We start from the raw sequence: 27,522 nt of genomic DNA, 5'->3' as shown, positions 1-27,522 counted from the left end.
GTGTTCAAGGTACAAAATAATGATTAGTCATTAAGATTTAGGGGAAGTGATGCAGAAACCCAGCCTCTAGCACATCACATTCTGTATTCTTAGGGAAAGGAGAAGTCTAGCATGGCTGCTTAATGCTCCCAATCCGTGGCTCCACAGTAGGCCAAAGGCATAGCAGCATGAGAGCAGTTGGCACTGGGGCCTCCCTACCTGTCGATGCTGAGGTCTAAGCCACACTGCTCCCTGAGTTGAGGAATCAGCTCCTCTTTCGATTGCCGCACAGTCATGCCTTTAGCAAACACAGCATCTAGCAGAAACTTGCATGGCTAGGAATGCAAACACATGATTAGAGCTTGTGTCACAGTAAAGTAAGGGTTAGGAAGAGATATCATTTGTGCTGGGTAGTGTGACAAGGAAGGGCCTGAGTTTGAGAACCTGTCTCCTTGTTCCCAGTATTAATTCCACAACTTATAAGCTCAGTGAATGTGAGCAGCCTTGCCTCAGTTTTCTATAAACTGGGGACAATAGCTTCCTTTCAGAGTTATCATGATGATTAACTAGGATAATGCATTCATATTTGTAATATAACTATAATTATTTTGAAAGTAAAAGGCACAGTTCCATGGATTATAGTAAAACAATATGCAATCTCTAACATATAATAAAGGACTCAGAAGAGGCATGTGAGTGAAAATAGGTGATTGATAAAACACTGTTCAATTAATAAAGACCCTGTATAAAAAGTTTAAAGCTTTCATATTTGTCTGGCACTCTATATGGTATGTATGAGCTCTTGGAAAGATTTTTTATACTTTGGGCAAACTGAAATATTCTGATTTCTTCCTAAAGCAGCCTGCTCAGAGCCTTTATCCAGCATTTGAACGGTGTGAGCTTGAGCAGGTTACTTAACTTCTCTGTGCTGGTTCTTCATCTACAGATTGGGAATACTAAGCAGGACTTACACCAGAGATAACTGATGGGGTTTAACTGAGTCTTTGCAGGAAGTGATGCCTCTAAACCCATGATGACCTTGGACACAGAAGGCACTCACACAGGTCAGCTGTTACTGCCTTGTAGTACAGTGTCATCTTTCCCAGAAAGCAACCATGCAGTTCCTTTTCAATGTGGAAAACCCCTGCTTACTCTAGCAGCCTGACGACACACCACAGGGTTAACTCATGGTTGCCTGTTTTGTAAATATGACCTCACTGGGTATACTGGCTGGTTTTGTGTCAGCTTTATACAAGCTAGAGTCATCAGAGAAGGAGCTTCGGTTAAGGAAATGCCTCCATAAGATCTAGCTGTAAAGCATTTTCTCAATTAGTGATCAATGAAGGAGGGCCTAACCCACTATGGGTGGTGCTACCCCTGGGCTGGTGCTCCTGGGCTCTACAAACAGGCTGTGCAAGTCATGGGGGAGCAAGCCAGTAAGTAGCATCCCTTCATGGCCTCTGTATCAGCTCCTGCCTCCAGGTTCATGCCCTATTTGAGTTCCTGTCCTGATTTCCTTTGTTAATTAACAGCAATGTTGAAGCGTAAGCCAAAGAAATCCTTTCCTCCCAACTTGCTTTTTGGTCATGGTGTTTTGTCGCAGCAATAGAAACCCTAACTAAGACACTGGGATACAGGTTACTTTTGTACTATCCTAGCAGAGTGAGTACTGCAGCAGAGATGAAAGACTAGAAGCCATCCCTATCCTAAGGTGTCACTCACCTCTTGCTCATTGACTAAGAGCTGGCACACTTTAACTCTGTACTCTCCCTTCTTCAGTGCTCTCCCCAGTCGGATTGTGATCTGCAAATCAAGAATATACTTTGAGATGAACTGCCTAAGCAGAGCACCCTAGGCTCACTCTGTTGTTTCCTTCTGTTTTCCCCATCCTCTCTCTCATGGGCTCTTGGAGAACAGGTGCACCTTCACCCCTGACTCCACAGCACTACAACTACAACTGACACATAGTTCACATTTAACCAAGCTTGCTGGATAAACAAGCAAAAGACAATGTAAACACCCAGTAGCTGCCAGCCTATCCTGAGGGGCTTCCTATTTCTTCACTGAAAGGACTACAAGGTGCTCTCAAACCCATTTTTTTTTAAAAAAAAAAAAAGATTTATTTGTTTTATGTACGTGAGTACACTGTTGCTGTCTTCAGACACACCAGAAAACAGTACCACATCCCATTACAAATGGTTGTGAGCCACCACATGGTTGCTGGGAATTGAACTTAGGACCTTAGGAAGAGCAGTCAGTGCTCTTAACCACTGAGCCATCATCTCTCTAGCCCTCTCAAACCCATTCTTAAACAGACTAATTCTACAGGGGTTATTGCAATCAACCTTATTGTCATCTGAAAATGATGAAAGGGTCTCATTCAACCGGACGGTCTCAAACTCTTGATTGCTGGTGTACACTCGAAAAACCTTGAAGTGAGAGGAGAGGACTCCAACAAAGGGTTCTAAATGCTGTTTGAAAGCTGCCAGGGTGATTCTCTTATCAACATGCACCATCAACCCTAAGTATAAAAACCAAACAAAACAGGAACAAAAATGTGAAAACAGCCCATGAGTATTAAGTAAAACAGACCACATCTCTTATACTGTCAACTGGAAAAAAGCCTCTCTTCTTTTGGCTAGATTTTTAGGTAACAAACAACACTGAACAAAACAGCAAAACAAAATATAAACAACCCAGGTGCAGACTGAGGACTTGATAGGTATAACCTACCAAATGTCTAGTGTAGTGGTTCTCAATCTTCCCGAAGCCGTGACCCGTTGATACAGTTCCTCATGTTGTGGTGATCCCTAACCATAAAATTATTTCACTGTTACTTCATAACTATAGTTTTCTGCTGTTACAGATCATAATGGAAATCTCTGTATTTTCTAATGGTCTTGGGCAACTCCTGTGAAGGGTCATCTGACTACCCCCACAGGTAGAGAACTACTGCTCTAGGGTGACTCTTAAAACACAACTGTCTCCACTTCACATAGTACTAATTCTGGTTCTCTGTTCACTAGCCACAAGAAGCAGGGAGCCACTGGCTTCCATCCTCATTTAGGAAGCTTTCAGCACAGACCTATAGTCAGATCTATAGCAGCTGTTTCAAAATCTGTTAGCAATATTGTCTGGAATAATTCTGGGATTTCTGCTTGGAAAACCCTTTGGACTAGCATACTGAGATGCATATTTATAATGTGTCTGGCTGTAGAGTACTGTATGTAAATGATGCGTTGTTCTCACCTCTCCCAGGTGCAATCTGAAACTTTCTTGGCATTGTGATAGGATTATCTCTTGAAAACTTTTTTGCAGACAGGTCTATGTAGCCCTGGCTGATCTGGGATTCAAGAGCTTTGCTTCAATATTGGAATTAAAGGTGTGTGCCACCATGCCTGGCCAATAAGTTATTTTCTGTATTTCTTCTGATGCCTACCTCCTTCAGCCCTCTGTGCCTTGTAAGAATGCATCTAGGTACCCTGGTCTTCATAGTCTGGCACACGTGTTGCAGGCCTAACTTCTCTGTCTTTTTCTCTTGTAATAAGGTAACAAGCCAAGAGCAGCCTTGCTGACCGGCTCCCTTGTTAGTAGGCTTCCTTTCAACTTTACACAAGGCCATAAACTTTATGGTTTACGTTATCAGGCCAGCTCAGCTGGCTGGATGAAATATCTGAGTACTTTTTTCAAGTGAATTAATCTTCATTGACTACTTTCCTGGTCATAAAACAGGTATCAGTGAATGTAAGGAGTATAAACTAGGAGTGAATATGGACAGAGATGAACTTGGTTTTACTATGCAACATTTAAAGCAGTTTTTAAATTTTTTTTTACTTGCCTAGAATTCTAACTTCTAAGTGTTAAGGGATGGTCCCAATTGAAATCATATGGGAAACAAATTTCCATTTGCACTCTTTATCCAGAAACTGAAGATTCTGAAGGAGATGTGTAATGGAAAGTGGCAGGAAATGAAAAGCTCAGGGCTTGTAAGCAAGGGTCCAATCTGAGCCTCACTTCTCCCATAGGATCCTAGGAGCCAACAAAGACTTGAATAGCATTTGGTTCCTTTCCTAGCTCCCAGGAGACTCAACTGTTGGTTACTGATCCAATCTAGTCTTGAGCTAAGCACCAGGTGGTCTGAAGGCTTAGTTTCAATGACCTCCTGGTTCCGTTTTGTAGCCTGAGACTAGACTCTGAACTTACAGCTCCAGCAAAGACTCACTGTCATGGCTGAAACTGTTTTAGAGATGACCACCAGACCTCTTTCTTTCCGCTTATAAAAACCACAGAAAGGAAGCTTACAAGAGAAAAAGACAGATTCAGTTCCTCATAACACAACTTCAAATACTCTTAGGATACCTAAATTATAGGAAAAACACTTCACGTGTACTAAATCCATTATCTGACTTCCTCGTTTATACCTAAGTTCTACAGACTACAACAAGTTCACACCAGGACAAGGTTACACCAGGATGTCGGTTTTGGTGTTTTTGTTCTGTTTTTTTTTTTTTCCCCCAGAGGTAATACAGTTCAGTCATTTCTAGGGCTCTGCTGCCAATGCTATGCAGGACATTCTTGGGATACGGAATTCTTGGTCTGCTAGATCTGACCACTACATCACTGTGAGCAGCTCAAACTGACAGTGGTAACTAGATGGTGGCTAGTGGAATCCTGGGAGCACAACTTACAGGAATATGAGCGCAGACAACTGAACCTGCTTGAACTAGGTATTTCAGGAAACACAATTCACCCAGCTGCTGAGAGGACAACATGAACTCACTTATGCAAGCTAATGCACCTTTTGAGGGGGCCCTGTATGGAGACTTAAGCACTAGTACAACACCCTTCTGTCACCATTTTGTCCAGTAGTCTACACTTTTACACTTGAGTTTCTTTCTTTTTTAAAGAACTATTTATTATATATATGAGTACACTGTAGCTGTCTTCAGACACACCAGAAGAGGGTGTCAGATCCCATTAAAGATGGTTGTGAGCCACCATGTGGTTGCTGGGAATTGAACTCAGGACCTTTGCAAGAGCAGTGGGTGCTCTTAACCACTGAGCCATCTCTCCAGCCCTACACTTGAGTTTCTATAATAAATAATACAGTGTCAAAGGATTCTGCTGTTAGTTATAGCTCATTAGTTAAAAATATATCCATGCACTTCTATTACTGATTACTTTCATTTAAAAAACAAGACTTTTCAATTTCAGACTGTCTTCTTCTTTTTAGAAAACACTTTCCCATTTATTGACTTCTCTCCGTATGTATATGGGAACACAGAGTGTATGTGGTGGTCAGATGACAACTTGTAGGAGTTGGTTATTTCCTTCCACCACTGGGTCCCAGGGATCAAACACAGGTCGTTAAGGCTCAGCAGGAATTATGTTTACCTGATGGGCTATCTCACTGGGCCAAATCTCCTCTGTGTGTGTGTGTGTACATGTGTGTGCAAGTCAGCACGCACATGTGTGACACCTGCTTGTGGAGGCCAGAGATCATTCTCAGGTACTGCTCCTTTGGAGCCTGTTCTCTTGTTTTAGAGACAGAACTTCTCATTGGTCTGGAGTTAGCTAAGTAGTCTGTCTGTCTGTCTGCTCCAAGATCCCTACGGATCTGCCTGTTTCTGCCTCCCCAGAGCTGGGACTACAAGTGCAAAAGTGTATGCCACTGTCCCTGTTTGTTTGTTCTTACAGAAGTTTTGGGAAATGAACTCAGGTCTTCATGCTTGCAAGGTAAGCACTCCACTGACAGGATGTCTCTCCTCATTGCCACTTCTAACAGCTATACAGGGCCTGACACCTAGGGCGTTCTTTCCCAGAGGCCAAGTAACCATGCAGATTCAATTAGAAGCTTTACAAGGATTGGAAAGTTGGCTCGGCAGTTACGAGGCCTGCTACTCTTGCAGAGGACCAGTTCCCATGTAGGGCAGCTCACAACCACCTGTAATTCCAGTTTCAGGTGATTTGATTTCCACTTCTGGACTTCTCAGACACCCTGGCACATATAAATATATCTATCCCCTGCCCCCACAAGTTAAAAAAAATCTTTTAAAAAAGGAAGCTTTATACTTTGTGGCAGTCCTGCTGCTCACTGTATGGATGTTATATATGTATGCTCTTTTGCCAGATGTTTCGGAGAGCTCTGGGGCTAATTGTTTTGTTTTGTTTTGATTGATTGATTTATTTTTTTTTAGAATTGTAACCAATTTTATTGCATTTATCTGCTGACTAATAAAACAAAAAAAAAGGGAAAGCTAAATCTCAAACTAAATCTTAAACACCCCATCCCATCTCTGCTGAATGTAACACACTTGGAAAGTATAGTATTGAGGATATTTTGATAACATACGTTGAGCTATGATTAATGCTCTTGACTATATAGTGAATGTTTTCATTTAGGAAACTTTAAGACATTTAGCATTGCAATGACATCCAGTGGCTGCCTCATTAAAAATTATATGTATTTAGATAATATTACTTTTTTTTTCTTTATTTACATTTCAAATGCTATCCCGAAAGTTCCCTATACCCTCACCCCCCGCCCCTGCTCCCCTACCCACCCACTCCCACTACTTGGCCCTGGCATTCCCCTGTGCTGGGTCATATAAAATTTACAAGACCAAGGGGCCTCTCTTCCCAATGATGGCCGATTAGGCCATCTTCTGCTACATATGCAGCTAGAGACACGAGCTCAGGGGGTACTGGTTAGTTCATATTGTTGTGCACCTACAGGGTTGCAGCCTCTGGGGCTAACTGTATTTGATGTTAATTCTGTTCTCCTGTGAGGGGCTACGAACAAGGAATGAGTCAGCACTCAGGTGATTTTCTGTAAACCATTGTCTTCCCACCTTAATTTATAAATAAAGGCTACGGCCAGTGATTGGGTAGAGAAAGAGGGGAAAGTGGAGCTGAAGGTTTTGGCAGAGAAAGAGAGAGGACGACAGAGGAGGAGGAGGAGGAAGAAAATAGAGCAGAAGCACCTGGCCTGGAGAAACCGCAAGTTATAAGAGGTCTCATAGATGGGGAAGATGGTAGTGTAGTGGTAGATCTGCCCAATCTAGGCAAACAGCATGTATTCATATTAATTAAGTTGTGTTTTCATTGCCCGGGCATATTTGGGTTGGAGATTTACAACAACAAAATGGCACCCAACGTATTGATATGAACTCAACTAACCAGAGATAAATAAAAGTTCACTGCCCCCAACCCCTGAATGGGGCTTGTCCAGTGATCTAGGGTGCAGCAGTGTGGATTCGAAGCTGACTGGGTTTGAGGGGCTCACAGAGAACAGTGGAGAAGCCTTTCTGTGTTCGCTTCCCTGTACTGTATCCTGCGCTCCCCACTCTGCCTCCCCCACCCCCAAAGAGGGACACAGACAGTGCCCATCTTTCTATACTCGGCTCTTCCATGTGAATAAAGAATCAGGAAACAAATGTACAAAGGGCTCTGGACCAGGTAATTCATTGATATGAAGAGAGAAATATAACCTTCTGATACTTAAAGATGGGAAATTTCACCTGTGGTTCGGAACTAGATAGGGAACACTAGTCACTGACTCTAAGTAGAGAGAGCAGTGATAATCGCCTGTAATGGATGTCTGTGGCTCCAGGCAGAGAGCTTAACAATGAAAAACTCTCCTTCCTATAGGCAGATTAGTGGAAGTTTGAATTAATTGTTTTAAAGATGGTATAAAGATATATTGCTTTAATAAGTCCTACAGGATATTCATATTCTGTCTAATGTGGGCTCCATGGGAATTTTAGGTTTAAATCCTGGTTTGAAAAGGAAGTTTAAATTGTTTTAAAGATGGTATAAGGATATATTGCTCTAATGAGTCTTACACAATACTCATATTCTGTCTAATGTGGGCTCCACAGGAATTTTAGGTTTAAATCCTGGTTTGAAAAGCTGCCTCTTATAAGCATGTATAGATAGAAGTGTGAATCAATTGTTTTAAAGTTGGTATAATAAAGTCTGCGGGAGACTCATACACTCTAATGTGGACTCCATGGGAATTTTGGGTTAATATCCTAACATGACAAATTAGAAAGGCCTAAATAGACTAAAATGTGTGTGATTTTGAGTATTGTGGTTGTTTTATTGTTCCTCTGGGACAGAGGGCAAACTACAGGTTTTCCTGGTTACCAGTTGATTTAGGGAAAAGGTTTTGTCTTTGTGTTTTTGGAAAAGGTGATTAAGGTATTTACACCTTCCAGAGTTATATGGATCAGATTTGATAGAGGGAGACCCCCGAAGAACTAGATTCCAGAGAATAAAACAAAAAGGTTATCTTGATGATACTAAAATTTTGTTTTGAGATTTATATATTACAGAATATACAGCCTTGGTGAATTTCATCATCAGACATGCTGAACTGATCTGCCTGAACTCTTGATGTTTGGTTTTTCATCCAGGTCTAGTCAGGACACAAATATCAGAGACTAATACAATCATTAGTTTAGCCTTCTTAGGGCCAACCAACTCCCCCATTTTCCCTGCCCTTCCCCCTCCCTTCAAAAATATCTCAATGCCCATATTCAGCTTGAAGAAGTTATGAAGAGTCGTCCTTTCAGTTCCCTAGGCTTTGGTGCTGGGGGTAGTTATTATAGGTTGTCTTTCTAGGGAATATAGGAATGGTCATAATTGGAACAGGGAGGAATATCTAGAATTGACTGCATAGCTAAATCTCATTTAGCAGAAATCTCTTTGTTACTAAGCTGAAGTCATAATTTCTTAAATGTACATAATTTGATGCAATAACAAAGGTTTTCATTGGTTTAAAATTCTTCTATAAATTTTGAAGTGCAGGGCTCAGACCCAGTCCTTCTATTGCTGTTATTATAAACAGATCTGAGATGTTTAAGCCCNTGAGTTAAGGGTCAAATAGGAAATTCATGGCTCTGAGTTTACTGTTAGGGTGTTTTCAGTTATTTTAATTAAAAATAGCTGAAGGTAGTTAACAGAGAACAGTCTAGATTACTTCACATAGATAGCTGGTTTTCAAAAACACCAGAAGTCCACAGAATGTGACATTTAATGTTATTTACTCACTTGTTGAAACAAGTCTGCTCCTGACAGCATTCCCTTTCTTGGATTCAAATAAGAAATTAGGCATCAATTGGAGTTGCTCCAGTTGTGGCAAGAGAGCCACTAGGCAAGAACTGCCTCATTTCATTTGCAGACAAAATATTGTCCAGAGAAAGGTCACACTATGTGGAATAGTTGACTGATAATGTATGCCAAGACCGGGTAGTCAGCCCTTCAAAATTCTGCATTACAAAGGTTTGTCAGATAACCCTGGGCTAGAAGGCTGAAGGCCGATTCTCCAATCTTTTTAAGTGTACGGAACTGTCCAGGTGGTCAGGAGTCTCTATAAATTGGCTAAGTTTTGGAAGCTATATTTGGCGCTTCTCATATTTTCAGATAATATTAGTCATTCTTGGATTTCTGATGGGGATGAAGAATGGTAGTCTCATAGCCAACTAAGATGTTTAGCATTGGGAAAGATAATATAGATTTGAAAGGATAGTTTTCAGATGACTTACAATCTAAAATCAGGACATGAGTAAGGTATATGTGTTTTTAGACAGGATAGATGACAGAGGTTCTATTTAACAAAGATGATGGACTGGGTACTAGGTCTCTTGTATTTTATAAATTATAAAATAGTAATAGTTGTGTTCAATTGTATTTGAGATAAAATAGTCTTTTATTTGGACAGAAAGGGGGAAGTGCTGCTGATAGACCTGGGACTAATTGTATTTGATGTTAATTCTGTTCTCCTGTGAGGGGTTGCAAACAAGGAATGAGTCAGCACTCAGGTGATTTCCTGTAAACCGTCTTCCCACCTTAATTTATAAATAAAGGCTAGAACCAGTGATTGGGTGGAGAAAGAGGGGAAGGTGGAGCTGAAGGTTTTGGCAGAGAAAGAGAAAGAGTGAGGATGACAGAGGAGGAAGAAGGAAAGTAGAGCAGAAGCACCTGGCCTGGAGAAACCACAAGTTATAAGGGGCCTCTTATATGGGGAAGATAGTAGTGTAGTGGTAGATCTGCCCAATCTAGGCGCACAGAATGTATTCATATGAATTGAGTTGTGTTTTCATTGCCCAGGCATATTTGTGTTGGAGATTTACTGAAAGAGCCAGACCTCCATTCTCTGTGAACTTCAGTTCTCTAATCTGTCAAATGGAGGACACCAGGATTTGCTTTAATAATTTGAAGACACTTGGAGATATAAGATTTTGAAAACTAAAACCATAAGGGGAGTATTAATATATGCTTTGTTTGTGTTTTTTTTTCCCCCATGGAGTCTCACTATGTAGCTAAGGATGGCCTATAACTCCTAGAGATCTTCCTGCCTCTGCCCCCTCAGTGCTGGGATAAGAGGCCCATGTCACCAAGCTAGGCTAATACACAATTTGTTAAAGAGTAATGCTAATAAGCATTTCACTTTCAGCTACTTCCTTTTCATACTTGGAAAAAGAAGTGTATCTTGACTCTAGCTTTCTTGTTAACTGTCTGGGTAGCTCTAGCCAGTGGTTTTGTAAAAGCCCTTCGCAAAAGTTCTTTTTACATCTCCTACAGTTCTACATTGTTGGTATATCTGTTGTTACCTATCTCAAATGCTTACACTGACCAATCTCTCTGTTTTTTGGTTTTCTCTGTCTCCTGAGTGCTGAGATTAAAGACTTGTGCCATAATGTCCCAGCTAGGAATCTCTTCTTCTTCTTCTTCTTCTTTTTTTTTTTTTTTTTTTTTTTTTTTTTGAGATCTGTAACATTTAGAATTCTAGCTTGTCTCTTGCTTACTATCAAATTAACAAAATTTAAATTAGCAAAGTAAAAGGACTGGAATATGGCTCAATGGTAAAGCACTGAGTTCCATTCCCAGCAGGAAAACAAAAACAAAAAAATAAGACCCTAGTTGAAGAGCTATTGACAATGGATATCTGCTAGAGAAAGAAGAATAAAGCTTTCTTAAGAGAAAACTTTAAGAAAAAAAAAAAAAAAAAACCTGAGAGGTTACTCACGTTCCAGAAGATGGCCCATACCCATGCACATATAGACAGCACTAAGTGAACTCAATGGGTTTAAACATAGCACATGAAGTTGGTAGGGAAAAGCGGTGGTGGTGGTGGTGGGGATAGCAAATGAATTGGAGAGGCAATAAGGGGTGGATTTGATCAAAACACAGTAGTATGCATATATAAACTTCTCAAACAAAAATAAAACTTTTAAAGTATTTGGCTTCTTAAGTAGTGAGAGTGTATGTTATGTTAAAAGTATTCCTTAGCATTCTTACCATAGACTTCCCTAATATTGGATACTCTTCTACTTAACTTGATGCAATTACTGCCTAAAGCACTGCACTGCAAATGAAAGAAAACTCAATTATCTTACAGTCCATGCAAGGCGGTCTTAGAGCTAAGCACTGGATTGCTAATCAATGCTGAAGTGAGAAACACACTGACACTGTTTCAAAGAGCCTTCCTCTCAAGTACATACATTTGTGTCCTTCCCCAGAGCCTTCGTCCGCAGTGTAGGGGTCAGCTTTGAAGTACATGTACTGCATGTCCCCCCTGCTCTTGCCACTCTCGTCATATTCACTGTCAGTCCCAGAGTCTTCTTCAGCTGTGTCCCAGGTCTCCTTTTTCCCTTCGTTTGCCTTAGTTCTTCTACTACTTGTGATACTGTGAGAGTCGAGTCCATTGGCCAGAGGAATCTGAGCACTGTCTGCATTGCACAGAGTGTCGCTGCTGTGACTGGAGCTAAGAATATCACTGTCTACTGAACTTGTACTCCGGTCATTATTCACATCTGAGTCTGAGCGTTCTTCAGACTGAAAGTTTTCTGGGTCAGAAGTCTGAATGTGCTGGTCAAGATCTCGATTATCCACAGAGGTGGAAGAGCCCCTCTCATTGAGAGGTGATTCAATATTTTCAAAGTCACTTGTCTCAGTGCTTTTGCTGCTGTCTCCGTTGTCCCCATCTTGCTGCTGCTGCAGTGACAAGCTTTTGAGTTTTTCAGTGCTCTCTTCTAGAATAGCATCCACAGACTTTAAATTCCCTGCAGGTCCTTTGACTCTTTCACAATCATCGTCCACATTACCAGAATCACCTCCAGCTTTCTGGTATGCTGTCCTTTTTGAATATGATCCTGGAGATTGTTCAGGCAGCAAAACAAATAACCGGATTGTATTTGCATGTCGATCCAGGAGTTTCCACAAGTGGGAGTCTGTAAAGGCTGCCTGGTGATCCACTGTCTCAGAGCTTTCAACAAACACCTAAACAGTAAATGAGAGTTACACTTCGTACTATGTTAGTAGCATTCTTATTCTTCATAAGCACATTTTACAATAAAAGACAGTATACAGCATATTATAAAATCGTGACATTATGCATAAATTTGACCAGGCATGGTAATGCACATCTGATCTCAGTAGTTGGAGAATAGAGGCAGGATAATTGTCACAGACTAGCCTGGACTATGAGGCGAGTTCAAAGCCAGATAAGGGCAAATACAAGACACTGTATCCAACAAACAAAGCAAAGCAATAATTAATGATATATTTGACAATAATTAACAGTATGTTGTGTTTTGCATAAAAAGCTATTACTATTTAATAAATGTTACAAATTCAGGCTATTAACCATTTAAGGAAAAAAGTGGAGGAAAGGAGCATTCTGGAGCTTTTTACCCCAAATTATAGTATGATTTAAACGTTTTATTGTGCACACAAGTGTGTATATGTGTACGGGTGTGTGGCACACATGCAGAGTTCAGAAAAAACTTGAGGTTGTCAATTCTCTCTGCCGTATATTCCATGGGATCAAATTTAGGTTGTCAGGCTTGGTTACAAGCATCTCTTATCTGATGAGTGCTCTTGCCAGTCCACAGATTGCATTTTAATAACACACACACACACACACACACACACACACACACACACACACACAAGAAAATACAGAATTAATAAATTGATTTTAAGAAGATTTACATGTGTTAAGTATAGATATACCAAAATGAACGACTGGAAAGTGTGATAATAGAAGACAGTCAACAAGGAAAAGTTGATGAAGCACTACATGATGCAAGCCATGGTAACGATGGTACACAGAGCAGGCAAAGGGACAAGGGTGGGGGAGTCTCATAAGTACAGCTCTGACTTGGTGTGAAGGACTGTCTTAGTAGGTACTCAAAGATGGAAATTAGGAAGACAGTCACTGAGGAGAGAGACTCGATCACCAAGTCTCAGAAAGGTGGGTCATACCAGAGTTTGACAGCTAAAGGAGGGTGGGGAAACAGGAAAAAGTGCTCCTGGGCAGAGGTCAAAGGAGCAGCAGTGAGGCTGAGTCAGGCAGACTGGATGACAAAGGAAGGAAATTTGGGGAGGCTGTGTGCACTGAAAGGCTACTCTAAGACAGGCAGCTGGGACAGTACTGGTTGTAGCCAGGCTTACAATAAAACCTCAGCTTTACTCCATTGGTTACCAGCAGAGAAGACACAATGACAAGATACAGACATACCTTGTTACTTCTGAAGAAGCCTTCTGCCTTCAGGGTCTTGCTGGGCATGCTGAGAAGGCGCAGGTCATTGTAGCAGCGTTCCAGCACTATCCTCATGGAGTCTGCAGGTAAGTGTGTGGCCTGCAATGAGAGTGTTGGGATAGAGTGCTTCCCAAAAGAATTCTACCTGGATTCAGACACTTCAGAAGAGAAGACATGCTGAGTTCCTCAAAGCTGAGGAGAGCAGGACCCTAGGTGCCAGTCCTAATACCCACCCTGAGCCCTCAGAATTGTCAGAGGAAAATAATTTTAAGTGGAGATTTAACAATTTTTGGTTACTTAAAGGAAAAATTCTTAGTCATCTCCATATTACTTATGCTATAAACTGGAACAAAGTAACACTTTCTAACCTTCAAGGCTTTTTGCTTATGACAAAACTGACTGCACTTGTTCTTTAAGCATTTCCCCAAGGAGGGTTATTGGCTTCACCACAGTGGGCTAATATGCTGTATGTCTTCTTTTTAATTTTTTAAAAAAATCCAAGCTCAGTGTTTATATTTTGCATTGGACTGAATGTTTGCACATGGCACTTATTTTAAATGTATAGAGCCAGATGATCACCTGTCATGCATGTGTACACAAGTTAGCCATCAGGTACTATATAGATAGCACATTATCATTTGTCTTTTGATGTTGTAACTGGCAATGATGGAAGTGGTTATTGCTTAAACACAGTAACAGCCACCAACCATGACAGACCTCACAAGATCTCTCACAACCAGAACACTTACTGATGGTCACAACAACCCTGTTTCACAGGTATTAAAATCCCCAGATATTGAGCTATAAGGCAGAGAGCTGACAACAGAACTTCAAACTTTTAAAACTTGCAGTCATTGGACAGTTAAGGAAGGCTGAAAAACTACCTGTGTGTGTGCTTAAGGTACACAGTGTGGGATACTTGAAAAAGAAGAGTCATTTGTCTCACACCGTCTAGACCATTTGTTCAAAGAGATCCAAATGTTTTCACCATCTCATTCCAACTCAAACATTCAGCACTGGCCTATATTCTGAGCCCTTATTTAATCCATTACTTTCTTTCTGTCAAGTTTGCTTCCTCACCTCACTGCTGCAATTAATATGTCACTAAGCCAGAGTGCAAGCATTCATACCACAAAATAAATAAATGTAATTAAAAAAAAAAAAAACCAAAAACATTTTAGGGCTGGGTGTGGTGGTGCACACCTTTAAACCCAGCACCCAGGAGGTGGAGGCAGGCAGGTATAATTTATGAGTTCAAGACTAGCCTGGTCTACATGAGTTTGAGGCCAGCCAGCAGAATACAGTAAGACCCTGCCTACAAAGTAAAATAATAAACACAAACAACTCACTGTACTTCTGTCTTCCTTTGAAACGTAGCAACCACAGCCTGGAGGTATCCGCTTCTTGGCCATATGCCTTTCCCTGAATGATTTAAGCAGCTTCCTCAGAGCCACCCCAAACCCAGCCTCCATGCACCTTGAATACCAGTTTAATGTCACTGGACTTCCTTTCTATTCTATAGCACACATCTGATACACCACTACAGCATTTATATAAAAAACAAAGGGTCTATTTACTGCTGTATCAATGAGGGCCCTGTTAGTATTCAAAGCCCTTCTGTAAAACAAACTTAATTCACACCCCTAGTGTACGCTTCACAGACACCTAGTTCAAACCAAAGTCCAGGTTAATGCTACTCAAAGCTGCTCAGTCTGTTTCTTCTACTTGAAGTGACCCTTCTATTTCAGTTGTGTTCTGCCTATAAATATTGCCCCTTAGAGAATTTATAAGCCGGGCGTGGTGGTGCATGCCTTTAATCCCAGCACTCAGGAGGCAGAGGCAGGCGGATTTCTGAGTTCCAGTACAGCCAGAGCTATACAGAGAAACCCTGTTTCGAAACACCCCCTCAGAGAGAGAGAGAGAGAGAGAGAGAGAGAAATCACAAAGACAGAATTTTTCAGATCATCTGAATTTGGAGTTTTGTACTATTGAACACTGGACCACTGCATACTGGTGGCAAATCCACACAGGAAATTATGACTAAGCACCACTGCGCCTGAACTCTGGCTCTCCTGTGTGTCAGCAGCAAGATCTGCCCTTNACAGCCAGAGCTATACAGAGAAACCCTGTTTCGAAAGAGAGAGAGAGAGAGAGAGAGAGAGAGAGAGAGAGAGAGAGAGAGAGAGAGAGAGAGCTTACAACTTGCAACTATCACAGTGATCTGTGCACGCAGCAAGAACTCAAAAATGTTCATGGTCTAATTTTACCACTTACCTTTGAGATCAGCTGTTTGAACTCTGTAACTGTCTGATTTAAATACGCACGCACTGTTACAGGAGCAGCAACAGTCTCTGCCTTCAGATCAACAACATGAACTTTCACCATCACTTCTATTGCATTGAAAAACATAAAAATGTAGCTGTAGGTTTTTTAAAACTGTATTTTACATGAGTAGTACATTCTAAGTGTGTTTCTAATAGATGGCAAAGAGTATGCTCTCATTATTCAATATAGTAGGTTTATATTACATCCAACTAATTTCATTAAAAAGCATTATTTTTGACTTCTGCACTCTATGTTTTATTACACATATTAAAAATTCAATTCAGGTATTTCTTGGTCTTCTGCTTAGAATCAAATGTAAAATATATATGCAAAAAGATCCAAATAGAAACCAAACCACAGCACTGAAAGCATACATGGAAGTAGAGGTTGCAAAATAAATACTAATGGGGAAGACACAGGCCTGACTGCTTATAAACACCCCCATTAAGCCATTCATGACTTTATTGCTCCCCTTAGAAAACATACTTCAAATCCCATGGAAAATTCTATGCCCAAACCAGTGTAGTTTATCTGGTTTTCTTTCATTTTTAGATCTATTTTTAGTTATTTTATAACTAGATTTTAGTCACTTGAAAAAGAAACAGCCGACAAACATTTCATTTAGCAGTTATTTTGTTTTATTGTCAATTCTCAAATTTCCCCTTATGCTGCTCATTTAAATGACAAAATAGTATAAGATCTTGATGATTAATGAGTAACAGAAATGACTCCTTAAATATTAATATACATCATTGTATTTAAAGTCTGTTTAAAACCTTTTTTTTAATATTTATTTTGCATTGAGGGCTTCTCTCTCTCTCTCTCTCTCTCTCTCTCTCTCTCTCTCACTCACACACACACACACACACACACACACACACACACACACACACACACACGAGAGAGAGAGAGAGAACACTCGTTAGAGTTGGTTCTCTCTTTCTGTGAGTCATCTTGATGACCTCATCATGTTCTAGAAATTGATTCAGGTAATTCTTTAATTACTGTTATCTTTTTTAACACCCCATTTGGAAAAATCTCTTAAAGGGACTCTACATAAAGTACATGAGTCTGGTCTGGCTAACACAAGCACCACCAAGGTTTCAGAAATGACAGACTGGCAAATTTCTTGTGAGATGAGTATACTCAATATACTTTGGACAACAGAGCTGTACAAAGCAAGGACGTATTTGGCTTCCATAAGGAATAGGAGAGAGGAGGGAGAAAGAGGAGGAGAGGGAAAGACGGTGGCAGAGATATCCTTGGGAGCTGAACTGATCACTAAGGCATTTTACAGCATCTGACAGGCACTCCACATTAAAGAAGGGAACCCTACTGAAGACTGAGAGGTGTTTTCTTGTTGCTGTTGTTCATTATTTAAATTCTGTGTATAGACAAAGTTTTATTTCATGTGAACTTAAGATGTGCCTTCCCACTCTTGGAATCACAGCACGTGCTGACGAGCCCAGCAAACGCTGGGACTTAACTTCAAATTAATTGCTGATTACTACTCAGCCTGTCAAAACTAAGCACACTTTAAGAACATATAAAAAATTAAAATCATTTGCTTCTATGAACAAAATATTTGATCTTTTATCACAATAAAGTCTATTATAACTTGAGTATAAAATTGCTTACCTCCAGGTTTGTAAGACTGAAAAATTTGATCAGGCTTTCTTGTTTCCAACAGCAGATCAAACATGTATGTGGACTTGACTCCTCCTAGAAGCAGCCCCATTGGCGTATCTTCTTCTCCCTCATACGATCGTTCCAGGTAATCATGAAACTCGTCATATTTTACCAGGCGACAGCAATCCAGGGGAATCACATCTTCTAAATCCATCATCTAACAAAACATAATCCCCCACAAAATAAAATAGTTTTTTTGTTTGTTTGTTTGTTTTTGAGAAAGAACCACATGTAACCCAGGCTGGCCCTGAATTCACTATGCAAAAGAAGATGACCTTGAACACGTGATCTTCTTGCTTCCACTTCTCAAACGCTATTACAGGGTATGAGCAGCCATGCCTGGCTTAAATATATTTAATTACCACTTTTCATTATTCCTAAAATAACAAACTATACAATGACACAGTTGTGTCCTTATCATGTTTATAGTTGTAGGATAAATTATCTCAAATTACTACTGATTTACATTATGACACCTAAACAATAAAATAATTGCAAATCACCATAAAAAATTTCCTAATGGATTATAAATTCCATGAGGCCAAGACCATGTCTTCCCTCCATTATCTCTAAAGGCTCATACAGAAGGTACTCAATAGATACCTGCTAAATAAACAGAAAGAAACAAATAAATGTGTTTCTAATTCTAATTTTAGGATTCAGAAGGTTGACGAGTTTTCAAAATCAACTGAGTATAGTCCAAAAAACAGTTGGAGGATGGAAGAAGATGAACAGTTACATTCAAGGTACTTAAATCATCTATTTCAACTATAAAGCTTTGGTGCTATCAAAATTAAAGTCCAACCATCCATTAACCATACCTTATAAGCCATTTCCACGGCTTCTTTTAATGTCTTATCCTTATGAACCTCCAACTTGTTTTCCATCATTACTTGTTTCACAGGATGTAAACAGAATAATTTTATCTACAAAACAGAAAATACCATCATCAATCACTAGGTCAAGTGTCTCAGCTGAATCCTTTGGCAGATAGCACTTTTCTTCATTGTCAAAACAATGTAATTAAAAAACAAAAAACATAGTTGAGACTATTTTTTTCTTATTGTCTGTATTTGTAACTGATTGACAGTAATTAAGTCTTATGTCTTAAAAAACTCAAAACACTACTTTCAATAACCATATAATTATATGTAAGCATTTTTATTTATAATCTGTTTTTTTTTCTAATTTGGAAAACACTGATTAATATGCTTCTCCTCAAAATTTTTATAATATCTGCAAGAATTTCACAAGGTTATCTCTTTAAGAGAAATTATCTCCAAGAATATTAAGCTTTGAATATACTTGAAAATTTTTAATGTGTATAGGTGTTTCGCTTGCGTGCATGTCTGTCTGTGCCACATGTGTGCCTGGTGCCCTTTAAGGCCAGAAAGGATGTCAGACTCCTTGAAACTGGAGTTACAGGTGGTTGTGAACTGTCATGTGGGTTCTGGGAATTGAAGCCAGGTCCTCTAGAGGAGCAGCCAGTGCTTTTAACTTCTGAGCATGTCCCTAGTCCTGTGTAAGGTTTACAAGAGAACAGTGAGGGTAAAAGGATAGTAACTGAAGTATGCTTCCATTTCTAAGTATTCCTCCTGTCCTCAGGACATGGGAATGCCTGCCTCACACTGCTGCAGAAACACTGACTGCCCACTGTGCTATACATCACTAGGCTTCAGTATCAAATCATGCTTCTCCTTGTGATGAAGCCACACTACCTGATTAATGACCACAGAACTGAGTTATTCTGAGAACGACAGCGGTCAGAAGAGCAAACCTGAGCAGCAGTTGTCACTCACAAACATGGAAACAAACCTTGCACGTGTTGCGTTCAATTTCTCGTTGCCTCTTTTCCTGTTCTTCCAATTCTCTCTCCTTCTGCACCAGATTCTTAATGTGTTCTGGGTACTCGTCCACTTCTAGAAATTCTAGGAACATAAAACAAGTGTCCTTCAGAGCAGTTTCCTGTACGCTTTTTGTTCTACTGTGCTTCCTTTCAATGTGGAGCAGAGACATTCTTTCAGGCAATAGTGAAGAGGTATTGATAGTGAGACCATATTCAGATCTAGTAAATGGCTCAAATCCTAGAACCCAACAAGATACCAAAGTTTTAAAAAGCCTTGGAAACTTAAAGTCATTTTTTTATTTCAAATTCACCAAGGAACTCTGTGGCCTTGGGCAACTTTACTTCAGACCTCAGCTCCTTAAGCTTATTAAAAGCCCCTGGCCCAAAAGTTATTATTGCCTAGAACGTAATGCAATTGAATAAACTGCATTACACTGATAGCATTATTACCTTTATTATTATTCCATTCCTCCTCAATGCAGCCCTTCAGCGGCCTTCTAACCAAAGAAGGCAGAGGCACAGAACTGGTAACTCCACAGTTTCATGAGACTTAAAAGCATATTCGAAAAAATATGAAATCAGGATACTTGAATAAAGCCAATGACTGTTTGATTTTTAAGGAGAACAATGACTATCAGTATTATCCATCAATAGGACTGGTAAAGAGCAAAAATGCAATGCTTCCAGAAATCAACTCCAGTCTTAAAACAACAACAACAACAACAACAACACTTCCCTTTTTCCCTCACTGCTGTATGAACACCTTCCTGCAATCAAGTAGCTAAAAAGCATTCCCAATCTGGTAACACAGTGCCCCCTGGTGTTTACCACAGAACTAGAGTGGGTTAGTTAGCCAAGAGGGGCTGAAGCACTGCACTGTCTAGGGCAAGATCCACAGGATACATGGATTACAACCCTGGTTTTGCCTCTAAGCCAAACTACTACAAGCCCTGACACATACACTGGTGAGTCCACAATCCAACTTTTGTTAATGAAAATGAGAAAAAAAAATATAATGGTTGAAACATATATGAGCACATCTGCTACTAAAAATAAATATGCTAAGATCAAAGTCAGTGATTACTTTATTTGAATTATAAAAAGAATATAGGATAACTCATCATCTGTGTATGTGTCTAGATACAAACATACACACATCCTAATATGTTTGCAACACTGTGAATCAGTAAGAATTAGCAAGGACCCCCCCTGCAACTAAAAAATTTAAAATAATAAACAATCAAAAATATAAAGAAAAGGACAAACACACTTAACACTAAGGATTATTTTGGGAGGTCAGTGGCAGCTCTGAAGGTTCTGGGCATTGAAATCAGGCCATGGGACTTGGCAACAGCATCTTCTATCAGTTGAGCTATCTTGCTGCCCACTCTGGGTTTCTTAATAAAATATAACAAAATATTTTTTTTTTTACTAAATTCACAAAAATTTATTGGATCTTTAAATAAAGAGAGATACTTCACTCTATTAAACAATTTCTGCAGTACTGCAGGTCATCTGGAGTCCTCTCAAACTTTGTAGATACTAACAGACCCGAAAGCTTGAAACTGAAACAAGCATACTGGCTATGCTGCAAGACCTTAACATGTGCTTCCATTCATGTATTACAACCCTACAGGGTGTCATCATTTCTAGTCTACAAATCTGCAAAGACTCAGAAAAGTAAAGCGATTTGCTCTAGAACACACAGATGGTGTACTGAGATACTGCACAGGGTATAAGCTTCCTTAAAGCAATACCTAATCTATTTCATGAAGAAACAGTTTTCCAACAACCTTTGTCTGTGTGTGGGTGTGCTTGTGTGTGACTGCATGCATGCCTTCCTGTGTGTAGTACTGGTTATCAGAACTCTGGGACTTATGAATGGTAACTAAGAACTCTATCACTGAGCTATGGTCTCAGCTTCTTTAAAATTACTATTTTTGAGACAAGATCCTGTTAAATTGTCAGTAGGCCTCAGGACTGTAACCCCCACCCCCCACCCCAATCAGCCTTCTAAGTAAGTAGAGTTACAAGCACTTATCACTGCAGATTTTTGTAAAATGTTTTTATCACTTAGTATTACTTCATAACAGTGTTTTTTAATTCATTCTCCCAGGCATAACAAAATTCTTAGGTGTTAACTTTTCTATCACCTAAAAGCAGTTATCTATGTTTTCAAGACTTGCAAAGGAAATTACTTTATCATGGGCTAACATACTTGCATTTCTTGTTGGATCCTTCAGTCTGTATATCAGCATATATGCATTTGTTGAGCTAGGAGAAATATAACAAAGATTAGTAGGTCCTTTAAAGTAGACAGTACCTTCCATTTATAAACACCAAATCTTTATTTGAAATATAATCATACCACCATTCACAGACACACTAATATTAAAGCGTTCCAGAAAGAAAGGAGAACCTTTTTTTTGTCTTTAATGGCACATATGAGAAGGTTCAAACATTCCTTTTGGTAACGTGACGAAGTTATAAAGTATGGTGTGTGTCACAATGCCTACTACAGCTAAGTCAGGGCTGGGCAAACTGCTTTGCTGGAAAGAAGCAAGAAAAAAACTCCTTAGTCTTGCTGATTGGTGGTGATGCACACCTTTAATCCCAGCACCCAGAAGGCAGAGGCAGGCAGATCTATGTGAGTTCAAGGCCAGCCTGGTCTATAGAGAGAGTTCCAGGACAGTCAAGGCTACATAGAGAAACCTTGCCTCAAAAAACCCAAACCATACTATACGACTACACACCAAACCAAACTAAACCCTCATTCTTTGTAGGTCAGATGGTCTGTGCTGCAACTCAAGCTATGTTACAGTGGGAAAGCATCAGCCAAAAACTTATGAACAGATGTCCATGGCTTGTAGTCTGCTGACCCTTTCTTAGTAAAACTTTCTTAAGTAAGGCTTTCTTAGTAAGACCCACAGAGAAGATAAACTTATTCTAGTGAGTCAACACTGAAGTTCACGCTATTGCTTACCTTGCAAAAGCACTGGAGTAGTAGCCTCTGCTTCCTGAAGACCCACCATGTGTCTTCTTAATGTCTTCTTGTGTTATCTAAAAAGTTGTAATGTTATTATTTTTTTTGTAAAAACCAATAACACAAACGTTATTATGTAAATATGTAGCCTAATAGTTCCCCCTGGGCCTGAGAAAGGCTCTTAATATGTAGCCTGGGCTGGGCTTGAACAATCCTCTGTTACAACCTTCCCAGTACTAGAAACTGTGGGGGTGAACCACTAAACCCAACTCTAATCCAACATTTTAGTCTCTGAGTTAGATGTGTCATGACATTTCCATGAAGGACCATACTGATAATTCAGAGTTTATCAGTGGCTGCTCTGGTAACAAGACTCCTAACACCACATCAATCATAAGGAAGGGTAAGGGCTAGAGGAAAAGGGTAGTCTATTTTGGAAACATGTAACAAGCTCCACAAAGCAGAACAAAGACACTACTAACAATGAAAGGCTGGTTCAATGGGAACTTGAGACATACCACCATAGGTATCTCAACCCCCCTACCACTGAGTTAACTTCTCTACTTCAGGAGCCTTACCCTGCTCACATGTTGGTCATTGAAACTGTACCATTGATCATCACTGAAAGACTTTATGCAAGCATAATAGTGTCCTCCAGCAGCACTCCCTGAATGCACCATCACTGAGAAGAGTTCATACATCAGAGAGTTCTAAAGAGAGAAGAAAAAGGTTGGGAGAGAAGGCTATAATAAACCCTTATGTGAAACTCTATTTCCTGTGGATGCAGAGAAACGTGACATGACAGCTATCCGTTGTAAGCTAACTTGCCCCTTAGGTAACATTAAAATAGTAAATCACCAAAATCCTTATTAGTATGTGACACTTTCATCCTTCATATTTGTATTGTGATGTCTTGTCATCTTTGGAACTATATCAGTCTATGAACATATGCTTGATTATTTATGAAAAATAATAGTCTGCAATTTTGTGAAGTACGTAGAAGGTTGTTTTAATATGTATAGTCAAGATCAAGAAATTATCAGACAGGCAGTGGTGATGCACACTGCCTTTCATCCCTGCACTTGGGAGGCAGAGGCAGGAAGATCTCTGAGTTTGAAGTCAGCTTGGTCTACAGAGTGAATTCCAGGACAGCCAAGGTTAAATAGAGAAATCCTGTCTCAAAAAACAAACAAACAAACAAACAAAAAACAAGAAAGAAATAAATCACCAACACATTGCTTTATTCCCATTAAATAAAATTTTATTTCTGACACTAATTTGAAGAGTCTTCTAATGTACTCATGCAGTATTTTTAATAAGTAATATATTAATCTGGCATCTATTATTTATATTAATAATCAATTCAAGCCAGGCATGGTGGTTTACAGTTTAAATTATAGCACCTGGGAGGCAGAATCTGACATAACTCTGAGTTTAAGACTAGCCTAGTCCCCAGAGTGAATTTTAGGATAGACAAGGCTCCAGAGAAGAGACATTGTCTCAGCATACCCACCCACACCCACACCTCTCTCTACAAATGCAGAACAGTTGCTATTTCTGTAATAAATCAGTTTATTGCTGTTCTGCTCTGAACACACCTGAACTTTTTCTCTTTTTCTTTACTCTTTTGTTGGTAGTAGAGATTGAACTCATAGATGCTAGGCAAGTGTTCTAGTGTGTGGCTATATGCCTATAGGGTATAAGTTGCTCAGGTAGTTTTGAATCCACTATGTTGCCTAGGACAGGCCCCAAACTTTTGACTCTTCTAGACTTGCCTTCCAAGTGCTAGAATTATTAAGACATGTGCCTCCACACTAGCTTGAATATGAATTACTTTTTCTTTTAGAAGCTTTGGCACTTCACACCCCCTAAAACAATTAGTAATATTAGAGACCCTAGCAACCAGAACTTTTACCTCTAAAATCAATAGAAAGCAACTAGACCCGGTAGCTCAGGCCTGTAATCTTAGCACTTAATAGGCTAGAGCAGGACAACAGTTGAGAATTCAAGGCCAGTCTGGACTATAAAGAGACACTGTTTCAAAACCACAAACAAACATATAACAGCATGAGAGGCTGGAGAGACAGGTGTGAGGTGAGATTATAGAGCACTTGAGGCTCTTGCAGAGGATTTTGGTTCTCAGCACCCACACTATAGCTCACAACCACCCTCCTCTGGGGTCCATAGGTATCAGGCATGCACATGGTGCATATACATACATTTTACACACACACACACACACACACACACACACACACACACACACACANACACACACACACACACACACACACACACACAGAGAGAGAGAGAGAGAGAGAGATAGACAGACAGACAGACAGACAGACTGGCACTATTAGGAGGTGTGGCCTTGTTGGAGTAGTTGTGACTTTGTTGAAGAAAGTGTGTCACTGGGGGTGGTCTTGGAGGTTACAAATGCTCAAATCAGTTCTAGTTTGATTGTTTCTTCCTGCTCCCTGTGGATCCAGATACAGAACTCTCAGCTACTTCTCCAGCACTATGTCTGCCTGCATGCCACCATGCTTCCCAGAATGACAATGGACTAAGCCTCTGAAATTGTAAGCCAGCCCCAATGAAATGTTTTTCTTTATAAGAGTTGCCATGGTCATGGTGTCTTTTCACAGCAATGGAAACTCTAATTAAGACACACATATACTTCTTTAAAACTCCACAACCACCTCAAAACACAAGAACGTTACCAACTGAGAGGCTCAGGTTATAGAAACAGTAGTAACCAGGTGCTGAGAAAGGAGACTCTTCTAACTTGCTACCCCATGCTAGAGTGGACTTTTTGGTGACAGAGCAGCATAAGAGTCACATGCTCCATTAAAGAAGTGCAATAAACTCACTGGTTCACCAAGCTGGAATTGGATGGGATCCTTTCTCTGGTCTGTCTCCGCCATCTCTACCTGGAGTGAATAAAAATAAGAGTTCCCAGGGCTGGAGATGGCTATTTGGAAGAGCAAGGGCTGCTTTTCCAGAGGACCTAAGATTTCAGTTCCCAGCACTCACATAGCAGCTCACAACTGTCTTTAACTCTAGATATCCTTTTCAGTCTTTGAGGGTACCAGGTATATACATGGTATACAGACATGCAGGGAAAACATCCATATACATCAAATAAAATAATTTTTAAAAGAAAAAGAAATATAGTCTTTAGGAAAGGTTACGACACAGAAGGTTAGAAAGACTGTCATAAGTAGATTCTGAAGTTTTTGAGAGGGTCTTGCTTTGCAACCCTTTCTGGACTGGAACAAGCTATGTTAGACCAGACTAGCCTCAAACTTGCAGCCACTTCTCTGACTTTTACCCTACATCTGGGACACTACTGTATAGGCCTGTTAGATCTCATTCACTTTTCTGAAGAAGCTCTTTCTTTGTTTCGTAGCACCAGGGAACAAATCAGGCATGCTAGATAAATATACTTACTTCCTTTATTCTTTGCTTAGAAAATACTGGGACCTTTCCAAAATCAAATATCAGCATATCTCAGTTTGCCTTAACTTTAGACTGACTATAATTATTAAATCATGAAACTTCTAGAACAAATTCTGAAAACTTGAGTAGTTCAAATTTTATTGCCAAAACTAAGGTTAATTAAAGTAATGACAGGGAGGTTTCAAAATTTACCTATAATCTATAATTTGTGCTAAGAACATCATTTATTATTTTTTGAAACAGGGCTTACTCAGTAATAACTGCTGGTTGGAACTTGTTATTCAAAGAGATACTACTGTCTCTGCTACCCAAGTACTGGGATTCCAGGCATTTGTCAAATGGCTACTAGCAACACATTTTTAAGTTTTACTGTAATTAGCAACTCTGCCCCCCAATTATATTTCTGAAAAATTTTGAGGTTGCAAGTTCTAGGTAAGTATATTTGTAGACCTGAATCACTTTCAAAACTAGAATTATAGGTATCACATTACTAGTAAAAGGCAACTCTGCCTATACGGAGAAGCAAGGGATTTCAGGTACAATAGCTTACTAACAATTACACTGAAGCATGTCCCTAAGGTAGGGACAAAGCAAGGATGCCGCCTTATTCAGTACTGAACTGGACATCTTGACAAGGACACTCAGACAGGATGAAGAAAAGGCATCCATATCAGAATGAAGAGATTAAGCTGTCTCTATTAGCAGATAACATGATTATCTACACATAACAGGCCAGGTGGAGCTACACTGGGCTCATGGCAACTTGATGTCTCATAAAGAGTTGTAATGTATCTGCTGCATTATTCACTGCATAGCAATCCCCACTCAGCTCTCTTCCCTGAATGGGGGTGGTAACTTTAAAAAGTCAAGAATAGTGGAGATGGTGGCAAGAAGAGTGGCCCTGATCTAAAAATAGATTCATGCTATAATACTTCATTCTTAAATATTGCTCCAAATCTTTATATTCAATGATTCTGTGACTTGAGAAAAGTTAATGATTTATTACTTATGCTATGCTCAAGATTTTTTTATAGGAAATTATCCTTTTAATAAAGCAGTTTACATGGCTTTAAAAGAATGGCTTAGTAAAAAAAACAAAAACAAAAAAAACACCAACAACAAAACAAACAAACAAAACCCTTTAAAATCACTGATACAGTGAAAGAAAATCCCACGCCCCCCAGACATCTAGTTCTTTGGTTTCCAGATCATAATTTTAAAAAGAGCATCATTTTCTAAAATTTCTAATGAGTGTTATAGAAAGGAGAGGAAAGTCAACCAAGGATTTGGCTTCCCTTGACTCAAGGCCAACTCTTTTATTAAGTGTTTCAGAAGTGCATCACTATTAGAATTCTTAAAATGCAACATATCAAGCCCAACACTCTTATTTTCCTCTATAAGCAAACTCAGTGAAGACAAAGGATTTGGAGAGGTAGCACCCAGTCTAACATGGTATAATTTTCAACACAGTACAGTCTCATGGGAAGTATTAAGTAGTGTTTCCCAAAATACAATTATGAGTATTCAGCACAAAAACAGTTAAAAGTCTTCATTATCAAAAACGAAGCACAAAATAATACTGAAGTTCAAAAATTACTATATCCTCTATCTTAGCTAAAACATGCAGGAACTAGGGGTATAGCTCTCTGGTGGATCACTTGCTTAGCATGCTCAGCACCCAATACCAAGAAC

The 27,522-nt window shown here is 39.7% G+C and overlaps 1 protein-coding gene across 4 annotated transcripts in view; it reads right to left on the bottom strand.

The window, feature by feature from the left end:
* Usp47 (ubiquitin specific peptidase 47) overlaps positions 1 to 27,522 on the bottom strand; it is an 83,415-nt gene that overhangs the window by 6,874 nt on the left and 49,019 nt on the right. For 2 of the 4 annotated variants that reach the window (XM_029548178.1, XM_029548189.1), the window contains 13 exons: positions 25,242 to 25,301; positions 22,950 to 23,081; positions 22,372 to 22,448; positions 21,607 to 21,662; positions 19,358 to 19,470; positions 18,364 to 18,468; positions 17,492 to 17,699; positions 15,803 to 15,918; positions 13,508 to 13,627; positions 11,487 to 12,264; positions 2,325 to 2,500; positions 1,702 to 1,782; positions 199 to 314 (listed from right to left, as the gene is read on the bottom strand). In XM_029548178.1, the coding sequence (XP_029404038.1) occupies positions 199 to 314; positions 1,702 to 1,782; positions 2,325 to 2,500; positions 11,487 to 12,264; positions 13,508 to 13,627; positions 15,803 to 15,918; positions 17,492 to 17,699; positions 18,364 to 18,468; positions 19,358 to 19,470; positions 21,607 to 21,662; positions 22,372 to 22,448; positions 22,950 to 23,081; positions 25,242 to 25,301 (2,138 nt within the window). The remainder of the gene's footprint in view (positions 1 to 198; positions 315 to 1,701; positions 1,783 to 2,324; positions 2,501 to 11,486; positions 12,265 to 13,507; positions 13,628 to 15,802; positions 15,919 to 17,491; positions 17,700 to 18,363; positions 18,469 to 19,357; positions 19,471 to 21,606; positions 21,663 to 22,371; positions 22,449 to 22,949; positions 23,082 to 25,241; positions 25,302 to 27,522) is intronic. The other 2 variants (XM_021219849.2, XM_021219841.2) reach the window with 1 other exon arrangement.

This window comes from Mus pahari, chromosome 1 (assembly GCF_900095145.1).
Source record: "Mus pahari chromosome 1, PAHARI_EIJ_v1.1, whole genome shotgun sequence".
Taxonomy (NCBI): Eukaryota; Metazoa; Chordata; class Mammalia; order Rodentia; family Muridae; genus Mus; species Mus pahari.
Note: the sequence above shows the minus strand (reverse complement) of the source record. Positions and strands in the feature narration are given on the sequence as shown.